The sequence below is a fragment of the Ascidiella aspersa genome, chromosome 9, assembly GCF_963924565.1.
Source record: "Ascidiella aspersa chromosome 9, kaAscAspe10.2, whole genome shotgun sequence".
In the NCBI taxonomy this organism is placed as follows: Eukaryota; Metazoa; Chordata; class Ascidiacea; order Phlebobranchia; family Ascidiidae; genus Ascidiella; species Ascidiella aspersa.
The window spans coordinates 8626993-8638835 of record NC_139455.1 but is presented as its reverse complement, the minus strand read 5'-3'; the positions used below and the strand labels follow the sequence as shown (position 1 = coordinate 8638835).

Below are 11843 nucleotides of genomic sequence, written 5' to 3'. Positions count from 1 at the left end.
GTAAGCCTTCCCGAAGGCATGATGCATGGTATATAATGTGTGGAAATATCATTGGTCAGCACTAGGGTTGTTGGTCAGCACTAGGGAGAATTAATTAAATGTTTGGAGCTAAAATAAAATAGTTTTAAACATCATAATGATGAAATTAGGCACAAATATATTCGTCAGGATTTTCATTTTTCAATCCTGTTTTTCAGGAGTGAAAAAATCTGGGAAAAAGAGGAACCCTAGTCAGCACAGTTCCAGAAGGGCTTGGTCACAAATTGTAAATTGTTTTATTTGTTGTATATGGGCTGTTGATCCTCTTCAAATAAAGTTGTATTTACCAACAAAATGCAGCAGGCGTCTGGGTTAATTGTCATGTTTCAAACAGCTCCCACTGAGCCTGTGCAGGTCAGTTGTAAAACGACAACAAATTTTAGACGTAGCTTTATTTTAGCACTGCAATAACCAGAGTTTCCAACTTTTTTTCCAAATTGGTATACTGTACACTTAAATATTGAAAAAAGCTTTTGTGGTAGGATTTCCAACACAAGGTGTGTAAAAACATAATTGCACACCTTAAAAGTTGTTTCTGTATGCCAGAGATCTTGGCGTAAAGTGCAATGAAATTCAGACAGCAGACTGGTGCTTATGTACTGCATGGTAGCTAATGGGTAAACAAGACATTTGCTACTTGCCCTAAACGTTGCTAAGTTTGTATAGCAAGCTACCATTTTGTACGCTTAATGGCACCTTTCCATGAGAAAACATATAAAGCTACTATGTTAAAAGAGCTTCCCTGTTGTTTGTTGAGAGGGCAGCCAATTACATAAACTACAGAAACCCTGCACATATGCCCCTTCTGTGCCAATTTATTACATTTCATTATAACTATAACCTACACTAAAAGTACAAGAAGTTACTGGCGCTGGTCTAGAATCCTACCAAAACGCACATTATTTGGGTTGGGGTGGGTCAAGTATAATAATTAAATAATGAATATAACAACACAAAACTCACCCACACGCACGCCCAAACGCTAACACGCACGCTGAGGTTCGATAGTAAGGCCAGTTTCCCGCTCATAGCCGCGCATTCCATGTAAAATCAACGTATAATGCGGCCAGCCACTAAAAATCGCTCAAACGCGCAAAACTTTCGTCGCGATAACGGTTTTCAGTCTTGTACTCCATTATCAGTCGAGCTAAATTTACAAATAACGTTATTACAGGAATTACAGCCGCGAAATTTCAAGCTGCAAAATCGTGGTAGGATTCTAGACCAGCGTCAAGTTACTTTTCCAGGCTATTTCGCTTTTGTCTGTTTTATTAGTTTATAAAATTATGTTGCTTGAAAAAAGCGTCTTTTAGCCTAGATTCGCGTTTTCCCGCGTTTCAGTCGCAAAAAGGTAAAGGGGAGTCCCCATCCAACGGGAATCAGGCATTTCTCTTTCTATGCTAACTGGCGTGATCCTGGAATCAGGAAATCATATTCCTTTGGCTTATCTTTGCGACAAAAATGCAGTATGCTGTGGCATGACTAAGCCAAACTTGCCGACGAATCGGGTGTAATAACAGTTTAATAACCGCTGTTTATAGTTTGGTGAAAAAATAGATGTTGACCTTTATATAAAACTGCAAAAGTTGCGTTAGATATACTTTTGCGTTAACAATTGTCGTCATTTTAAGACTATAACTAGACTACCTTTCATATTTTATTAAATAATTTGTTTGTGACAAAGAATAGCGTATAAAGTTGGTTAAAAGTAAGGCTAATAAAATACAGGTGGTATAGTGTCCTTTCATTGAATGTTGAAATTATGTTTGTCGTGTTAATTTAAACCCTTGAGCTTTAACGAAGATCGCAAATTCTAAAATAATATTTTTGTAAGGAGCGGCTGACTTTGATGACCTAACGGTCTTTCGCTGCTCCCTGGGAATCTACTTCCCTAACAATAAACATATCTATCTATCTATCTATCTATCTATTTTTGTAACATTTTTTCCCATTGTCTCGCGGCGCACCTGGCAACCTTCCGCGGCGTCAAGCGTAGAGGAAAGTGTCGCCTCTCGTTTGGGGATCTCCCACTGAATTGGTCGGTTTACTGTAGCCTTTGAGCCAAATGGTGACTGTAGCGCAAAGTTTCACCAAGGTAATACACTTTATAATGGATCACAGATATAATAATAAGATTTGCCTGAGACCATCCAAAATTAGATTTACCCAAGACTCGATAAACGACCGGTTCCAGGACGGTGGAAGAGTAAACGACTTAATAGCAGAGATAGAAAGTGGCGATACTGAGATCAACGCTATCCCAATCATACGTGTATCAAAGAAAGATAACAAGTATTACAGTATAGACAACAGACGCCTGTACGTCTATCGAGTTTTGGAACAGCGAAATGTTCTAAACCAGATCAAGGTGAAGGTGGTGCCTTACATTTTGGAAGAAAAGTTCACGACGAAAAACGACGGAGTGAGCATTCGTGTTCGACGAGATCAGACGTTCGATCACACAGTAAAGATCACAAAAAAAAGAAGGCACAAACATGTACATCAACCGACAAGGTGAGCCACTTTTATTAAAGATTAGATAAGCCGTATATCGGCTAGACTGGGATTTCTCAAACTGGGTTGGCGTACCCCCAGGGTTAGGCGTGTGAGTTAATAAAACTGGCTAGTGCCCATGCCAAACTATCTATTTCGTAACAAAATAGCTTTTACATTGCTTTGTGACGCTAATGTTCAAACTGCAGTGACTGTGACGTCCAAAATTTTAGGACGGTCACGCATAGGCTTACAAGTTAGCAAACCTAGGCTTTTGCCTTTGTCGTAGGTGACGTCATCGGGCACGATGAGTCAGAAATTCACAACTGTCCTCTAACTGCACAAACGGTGGTTTTCAGTGTTATATTATGGCGATGAAGGTGAAAGAACGGTGCACGAATTCGGCAACGGATAAACAAATACAGTTCGTATCCAAAGAGGGTTCATTCCAAATCATGACATTGAAAGGCGTTTACATCATACAGAACATGTTGGGATTATACAGTAGAGGACACATTGAGATTTCTGAAGTTCACAGTACCTAGGTGTTTAGCATTACGGTGTTGGTTTAATCGTCTAAACATTTAAAGAATAACAACAAACAAAATGTTACCAAAACACTTTACATAACTAGACATTAACTAAATTGCAATTGTCTTACATTAACGAGCATATAAACAACTAAACTTAGCCGATTCCAACAGATAACTGCCATACGAAGACTGCAACAGAAACTAAACAAAGACTGCACTAAAAAGGGGTGCGAAAACAAAGCCGAAATACACAAAGGAATCATACCGTAACGCATGGTTGCACTTGACAGAGAAACATAGAAAACTTATATAAATATTGTTATTTTGTCCGTAACATTCCGGCCCCAAAAATGTCAGAAAGCATGAAAAACATTTGTCAAAACAAAGGCGGACAAAAGAACAAATGGTACACAAACACAAATGTTTGGTTTAAAAGAAACAGCTGTGAAGTCAAAATTTGATTACAAGTTTGTCAATAAAACTAACAATGAACATTGCACTCTTGGACTAAAAAAGAAACAAGGGCACAAATGTTATACAACAAGACACTGACAGGAGTTTCATAAAATGCACAGTTCAAATGCTTCATATCAAACTACAAATTTGCACCAATATTTGTTCTACGAGGTAAACAGCAATGACAAGTTTAGGCAAGGCAATATGAAGAATTACAAAATGGCACATAAAGGCTAGAATAAGGCACCTTCAAACTAAATGAAAACATACATTAGGACCACCAAAATGAAGAAAATTAGGAGGTAAAGGTAAGCATAAAGGACTAGTAAGAATCCATTTTCACAATACTTGAAAATCACATTTTAAGAAACACAATGAGTAAATTGAAATGTTAATAGAAACACACAGTAGGCTATCTTAAGCAACTCCATAATACTTGATAATGAACATTCAGGCAACACAATGGGTAGTGGGCAGCAATATGAAGTATGAAAGGTATTCGGAATGTTGGCATTTAAAAAATAACACAACTTCACAACACAGGCATGTAAAGTAAAAAGTACAGCAAGATGAAGGTTCACATAGGTAGCAACAGGTTTGCAAAAATGACATATGTAGAGGGATATGATAATGAAATGAAAAGAATGAGCAGCTTTCAAATAGAAACAGCATGCAACGAAAGTAAAAACTTAGCCACGTTCCAGCAAGCACAGCCTTCGAATGCCCCTCCTCAAGGTTGAGTTATGTGTTCGGACTCGAACCCTCCGTACAACTCCATCCTGATCAGGAATGACCTGCTTAACCCGTCCTATGGACCATGCTCTTCTCTTTGTGTTAGTATTGATTACCAACACAACATCTCCGACTTTGAAGTTGTTCATCGGTTCCAACCACCTTTTTTGCAAAAGTGGCAAATATTCCTTTAACCAGCTTTTCCAAAACTGGTCACTAAGCCATCGTACTGCACGCCAGAATTTCTTGTCATCATCTGTCTTGCGTACTTTCTTTCTTTCATGTAACTCGTGGTCAGCTTGAATGAGGTTTATTTTGTTAGTGAACTTGGGTTTAATGGTAGACCCTCTTCTGAGCAGAAATGTCAGAGCGTCACTACCACCTGGTTCCGTAAAAACCTTAGATTTGCCTGAATGCTTGGCAGCCCTGTCAAACCCAATCGCAAACTTTTGATTAATGCAATGGCGAGCCTTCTTCGCTTGTGGCTTTCCCCGACCAAGTACTTTCCTTGGTTTTCCCATTTTTAGGTGATGACCGGTCTTCTCAGTGTACTTCTGAAACAGCGACCAACCCATATCAAATCGCCTCTGTTCACCCAGAGGGTGTTTTTTCGCTTTTCCACAATCCAAAGACAGCTTGTCATCTTTACCTTCACATGGTAACGCAAGTTGTTTGTCTTCCTTTTTTACAGTTGAATTCATCATAGTGATTTCCCCTTTGTCCTCCTCGGATGTAGAGATGCCGTTTGGGCACATGTCTTCTGTGGAGAACCTTTTTCCGCAGCTGTCCTCTGGTGCATCAGTTCCAATTAGGGTCCATCCAAGTCCAGTTCGAATGGCTGTTGGCTGACTTGGTTTTCCATACCGCACTTCCCGAATGGAATGGGCTTCTTGTGCACCGGCCCCAATGAGAATACCCACTTCTGCTTGGGGCAACTTTTGAAAGGTAAGTCCCCTTAGGTGCGAATGACGCTGCACATCTTCCATTGTAGGTATACTCTCCTTTAGTTTAGGTAGACTATTCACAGTAAAGGCATCCTCAATATGGATTGAATCGGTCTCCTGAATCCCTTTCAGAGACAACCCAACCTCATATCCTTGCAGATCCCTACTGCCACTTATGCCAGCGAGTCTTCTGGTAACTTGTTTTCCTTCTAGCTGAAGTCTTTGCTTTAGACCCAATGTACAGAAAGTAGTGTCCGAACCCTCATCCAGTAATGCGTATGTCTCCACTACTTGATTCGGGTCGTTTCCCCACACTTGGACTGGTACCACCTTGAGTCTAACTGTGTTCCTACCAACATTGGGTGTAGTCACAGCAAGATATGAATGACATTCTTCTGTAGGACTGTCAGATTTCTCCTTTACCTCAGTTGGCGTAAAGGTTTTTTCTTCCCTTTGTTGTTCATCACTATGTAGAAGGGTATGATGTGATTTTCCACAGGATTTACATTTTGTTGAGCAGACACATTTATCTGCTTTGTGGCCTCGAGAAAGGCAGTTGAAGCATAAGTTGTTAATTTTAACCGCAGTCCAGCGGTCAAGCTGTTCCTTCTTCTGGAACTCATCACACACCCATAACGGATGCTGTTTGGCGCAAACCACACAGGGTGGAGGACCCTTCTTCCTAGACCGCTCTGGAAGTCTAGATTTTTCAGCATGGACTCGTTTTGGTGAGCTTGGATTGGTTTGTGTTGAAAACACAAGATGTTTGCTCTTCTTCTGTGGCTCGTCCTTTGTTTCCCTATCTTCAACGGAAGTCAACGAATCAGCGAAAATGTTAGATTCTTTGACCTTTTTGGAAATGTATGCAGTTAGGTCGCCGAATGTCACACTGCCAGTCTTCTGGTAAAGCGAACTGGCTTTAGAAGCAAATTTATACTGCATGTACTCGGGCAATCGTTGAAATATTTGAACTAAGAATTGGGGGTAGTCTAACTGAGACTCACAGCCCAAAGATTGAAAAATCATAAGAGCATTTGTCATGCGTGAGGCTAGTGAATGAAGACCTTCTTTGTCTCCGACCCTGATTGCAGGACCATTCGTCAGTTCTTTAACATGTGCATTTACAACTAGATCTGTGCGCCCAAAGTTATCCTTTAATAACTCACGAGAAGTAGCCAGACCCAATTCGGATGGGCTCTGGGCACAACACCCACTGACAACGTCATATGCCTTTCCTTGGCACATGTCCACCAAGTACTGAAGTTGTACAGCAGGATCAGGAAAATGCTTTGTGATAGTCTCATCAAATCGCTTCATAAAGTTGTGGTATTGCATTGGATCCCCAAAGAACTTTGGTAGCTCTCTTTTGGGCAAAGTAAATCCATGCAGCATGGTTTTAGTACTCTTCACCAAATCCACAATGGCCTTTCCATAGTGAATGTCATCTTTGGCGAAGCTCTCGTGTGAGAGAGAAGGTTTGTGGCAGGAGGCCGGCCCCATGGAAGGACTGAAAGCCCCCTGCATCGTGTCAGTTTGTTGGCACATAGGTTGCGCCTGTGAAGGTACAGGCAAGATTGGATTGGCAGATACATTTTTTGGTGATTTTTGATGGGCAACAGGGTACTTAGGCTGCGGTACAATTGCTGATTCTGGCAGCAACAAGGGGATGAAAGCAGGAGTGGTCTGCCTTTCACCAGGCATCATATAGTCCATCGGGGCCAGGTTACGGGCAGCCTGCTGTAAGTGAGCAGAACTTCCCATCCTGGAAGCATCTATCTGATTTAGTGGGGACAGATTCAACCTGTATTCATGACTAGAATCACAGGATCCCACCGGTTCAGCCTAGAATGCGACCAGGTCAACCTCATGCCTCTTACGCTGCATCTTGAACTGTGCTTTGTAAGATTTTTTCCGATGAATCAATTTTGCCTTGGCCAACATTGCCTCAGCCCTTTCCTCTTCCCTTTTCCTTCGGGATGCTGCCTGCTCCATTTTCATTTTGAGCACCTTCACCTTAGCATTTGCATCTTCCTCCTGCCTTCTTCTTGCCTCTTCTTCTCGTATTTTGCGAGCATATTCTTCCTCTTCTCGTCTTCTTCTGGCCTCTTCTTCACGTCCTTTGCGGGCAAGTTCTTCCTCTTCTTGCCTTCTTCTGGCCTCTTCTTCCCGTCCTTTGCGGGCAACTTCTGCCTTTTCTTCTTCAAGCATAACTCTCATTGCCTCCTCCTCTTCCTTGGCCTTACGTTTAATTTCTTCAGCTATCCTCTTCGCTTCATTAACCTCATCAGCTGATACCTGAAGTGCTAATTGTGCCTCCGTCTCGGCCTGCTTGCTTTGCAGATGAGCAAGGTGCAGCTCCTTTGCTGAGCGTCTGCTTCTTCTGCTAGACCTTGAAAAGGAGCCAAAGAATTTCACACTAGATCCCTTAGAACGACGTGAGTGATGGGAAGACCAGACCTAGAGCTTGCCCTTTCGGAATAAGATGATTTACAGGATTTTCGACTGGTAGACCCAATCTTGGCCGTGGCATCTTGTATAAATGCCTGATACTTATCATTAATGTTGTCCCTGCTTTCTTCCAGGGACTCTATCTTGTCCAACGCTTCCTGCTGTTGGGTGGGCAGTGATAATGGGATTGCAATATGGTATTCTCTGCAGCAATTTAGGCATTTTGTCAAGGCACTGTTGAAGGTTTCCTTTGCATTCAGTACTTCCTTGAGATTGGCAACATCTAGCATTAAGTGACATAAAATATTTTTTGCTCTGGTAACAGCACCCAGCAGCCCACTTCGTGATGATTTTAAAGAACGTAACCTTTCACTTAGTACCCCCTCAACATCTTCGTTGGAGGATATACTAGAATTTGATCCAGGCATTTTGCTTACAACACCATAAATGCTACACAACAAGTTTCAGACACCTTGTTTCTTGGTAACAGGAGTCTGGTTTCTTCAGAAATGATGTGACGTCCAAAATTTTAGGACGGTCACGCATAGGCTTACAAGTTAGCAAACCTAGGCTTTTGCCTTTGTCGTAGGTGACGTCATCGGGCACGATGAGTCAGAAATTCACAACTGGGCGCTGGTCTAGAATCCTACCACAACGAAACACCATTTGGGTTAGGGTGCGGGTTAGCGTTTGGGTTAAGGTGGGTCAAGTATTATTATTAAATAAAGAATATAATAATACTTGACCCACCCACATCCAAACGCTAACTCGCACCCTAACTCAAATTTTGTGCGTTGATTTTATAACTGTGGTAGGATTCTAGACCAGCGCCCACAACTGTCCTCTAACTGCACAAACGGTGGTTTTCAGTGTTATATTATGGCGATGAAGGTGAAAGAACGGTGCACGAATTCGGCAACGGATAAACAAATACAGTTCGTATCCAAAGAGGGTTCATTCCAAATCATGACATTGAAAGGCGTTTACATCATACAGAACATGTTGGGATTATAGAGTAGAGGACACATTGAGATTTCTGAAGTTCACAGTACCTAGGTGTTTAGCATTACGGTGTTGGTTTAATCGTCTAAACATTTAAAGAATAACAACAAACAAAATGTTACCAAAACACTTTACATAACTAGAGCACTAGACATTAACTAAATTGCAATTGTCTTACATTAACGAGCATATAAACAACTAAACTTAGCCGATTCCAACAGATAACTGCCATACGAAGACTGCAACAGAAAGTGAACAAAGACTGCACTAAAAAGGGGTGCGAAAACAAAGCCGAAATACACAAAGGAATCATACCGTAACGCATGGTTGCACTTGACAGAGAAACATAGAAAACTTATATAAATATTGTTATTTTGTCCGTAACAGTGACTTCAATAGATTTTCGAAATTTTTCTGTCAAAAACTTATTTTAATCAATGATTGCACTTTTTTTGAAAGTTTTTAAATTAAACAAAGAGACTCAATCCACCCAGGCACCCAATGATTAGCTTACTTACTACACCCTTTAGTTTTATTCTTAAACTGCAGCTTCCATCAAAATGTTTAATCAACTTTTTTCTCAAAAGTCACTTATCTTTCGACAATCCACATAAGTGTTAAAATAATGTGGAGTATCCACAAACGATACAAGATGACTCATGGTACAAAAATACTAAGTTATCAAATTTTTATGTGTAGGTTAAAATGCCTTGCATGGTTATTCAACAACACACACCTCGCAGCATAGCTCAGAAATGTGTTTATTGTAATAAGTCGCTTTAGACTTCAGCGGAAACGGCCAATCATGTCTAATTGGTTAATAATTATTTTCAGAGTTGCGGTAGCAGCCCCAAGCCGCCACACTGCTGTGCCAAATGTGGCAGCAGCATGGCCGACCGAGCGATATATTTCTACATTACGCGCAAGCAGGGAAACTCCCCAAACTGTAGACACCCTTCAGCCATCAGTTCGCAAAAACCATCGGTTGGCATCAACTAGCGGAAGGTTTGTTAAAGCATTTACCATATATATTATAGAAAAAAACGTAACCTGTATCGAAAAAAAAAAAAAAAAAATTTAGCTTTCTCAAAAAAGCTAAATTTGTTAGTCAGCCAATTGTCATCGTTAATTCACAATAGAAAACAATCCTAGCAATTACGACAACAAACAATTACTTCTGATATTATAACATTATACTGATTTATTTTTTTGTATAAAGGCGATTTTAATATCAGAAAAAATATAGTTGCTAAACTTGAAGAAAGCTATAAGATGCACGGGAAGAAGTTATAAGATAAAAATTGGCACTTCGGCATGTTTGAGTTGGACACCCCTTCCCATGACATATCATAGAAAAAACGTAACCTGTATTAACCTACTTCATGGATTTTAAAAACGGAAAAAGGTGTATTACATTTCTGACGTAACTGACAATGGCTTGAACGTGAAACGAGGCTGACATGCCGACAAATTAATGCGCCTGGTTAAAATTTTAACATGGTATGTATAACGACGCTTTGAATGCGTCGCTTTTGAACTCAATTATCTAAGTATAATTGTATGACATGCCTAAATAGAGAATTTAAAACATAAGTCTAAAGATTTTGTACACAGTCAACAAAGTTGTTAGCGGTAATCACAATTTTACACTAATAAAATGTAATACTCTCAGCCTTCACAATTTGAAACATTTTAGTGTTAAAAGTTTTAGGTTACCGGTAACCTTGCAAATTTTACTTTCATATTTTATTTGCCAACCACTTTATACACTTCTTCACCCTTCAGTGTTGGGATGACTTAAGTGTTTTCAAATGACTTGGCTTGAGTTGACTTAAGTCTTCTGGACAAATGACTTGACTTGACTTTTATATTTTGGACATATAAAAGTAGATGGGTTAGAATGAAATGTTTTCAATAGGCATTTTTTTAAAGAAAATTGACTTATTAATCTTATTTTTTGAACATAAAACACTTTGCTTGATAACGATTGCGTATAGGTTATTTTTACAAGTAATTGCTCATAATCAAAAGAGGTTATTGATTTGACTGGGACTTGTCCTGTTATTTTTTCCAAAATACTTGACTTGGACTTAAGTTGTTTCACAAAATACTTGTCTTGGACTTCTGTTGTTTTACAACCAACTTGTTTACAACACCGTCACGCTCTCTTGTTATTAAAAACATGTGGGTACTATTTATATTTCAGAATCCACGATAGTATTTATGCACCGACAACAAAGCGACTCCAAACCATTACACCTAACACCGATCGACTGGATGAGAAAGCTTATTGGCCAAACAACCAGCGCCCATCGATGCATAACCCCGCACACAGTAACAGGCAATCGGCAATTAACCAACCGAATTCGACATCAGCACCGCGCATAACTCGCGAAAGCGTAACTGATGGCGAAGGGGCGGCTGCCCAAGATGACAGCGAATCAACATCATGCTGGTCCTGTTGTAGGTTAATGTGAACTTTATGCGAATTCGTTTGATTGCAGTTCCAATTAGTGCATGTTTTGTTTTGTGGATACCAAATTTTAAGTAATTTAGTTTATCTAATTGCTAAGTGTTTTTATAAAGTCGTATAGCACAGCGGTTTCTAAACGCCGGTCCGCAGTATTTTTGGGCCATTCGACAAAATGTTGACATTTTGTGCTCTATCCTGCAATACCGACAATATTTGTTTGCACATTCGTTAGTAACTAAATAATGAGGAATAGTTTGTCAATAGTAGAAAACCATGAAAAGACAAAAAAACACTTTACGATAATATATTTTGAAACAATTGTGTGTTTGCTGTACATATTTTGCCGATGCTTCCTTCGCATGTTTTGTCATAGCTATACATTTGATTTATTAGTATATGAAACAGCTGCGCTGGATCTCATAACAACTAGCAAATTATTTCTTCTTACAATCGTTGTATATATACTTCTTTTTTTTTCTTTTTTTTTTTTTTTAAATAAAACTTTTACAGTACAATAATACTCTGACAGTCAGTTGGTACTCATGCTCACTATAATCACTCTATATACAAGCTGTCACAATGTATATTATTTATTAATAAAATCCTTTAAGCATCTAAAAGAAAATATTCTTGCGATTAAAAGATTTATCAGCATATAAAGTAAGAGGAGTTATCCGGCCTCTTCAAACCTCTAACGGGGCCTCATCAGAGTGGTGGACGTTG

At 39.7% G+C, this 11843-nt stretch overlaps 2 protein-coding genes across 2 annotated transcripts; one reads left to right on the top strand and one right to left on the bottom strand.

The window, feature by feature from the left end:
• Window positions 1-2071: 2071 nt before the first annotated feature.
• LOC146132287 (uncharacterized) lies at window positions 2072-11562 on the top strand. Its single transcript, XM_083397422.1, has 3 exons — window positions 2072-2553; window positions 9482-9652; window positions 10854-11562. Exons 1-3 carry the CDS (start codon window positions 2105-2107, stop codon window positions 11122-11124), a joined length of 891 nt encoding a protein of 296 aa, XP_083253548.1. The 5' UTR covers window positions 2072-2104; the 3' UTR covers window positions 11125-11562.
• LOC146132288 (uncharacterized) lies at window positions 2120-8073 on the bottom strand. The gene is given in 3 exon segments (XM_083397006.1): window positions 2120-7231; window positions 7409-7621; window positions 7666-8073. Coding segments are annotated over 3 exon segments (3642 nt in total). The 3' UTR covers window positions 2120-4210.
• Window positions 11563-11843: the final 281 nt, after the last annotated feature.

Coding starts and splice junctions, on each gene's coding strand:
- LOC146132287 (XM_083397422.1), top strand. CDS start 2,105: ATGGTGACTGTAGCGCAAAGTTTCACCAAGGTAATACACTTTATAATG. Junction 2,554..9,481: donor CATGTACATCAACCGACAAG/GTGAGCCACTTT, acceptor AATTATTTTCAG/AGTTGCGGTAGCAGCCCCAA. Junction 9,653..10,853: donor TTGGCATCAACTAGCGGAAG/GTTTGTTAAAGC, acceptor TTTATATTTCAG/AATCCACGATAGTATTTATG.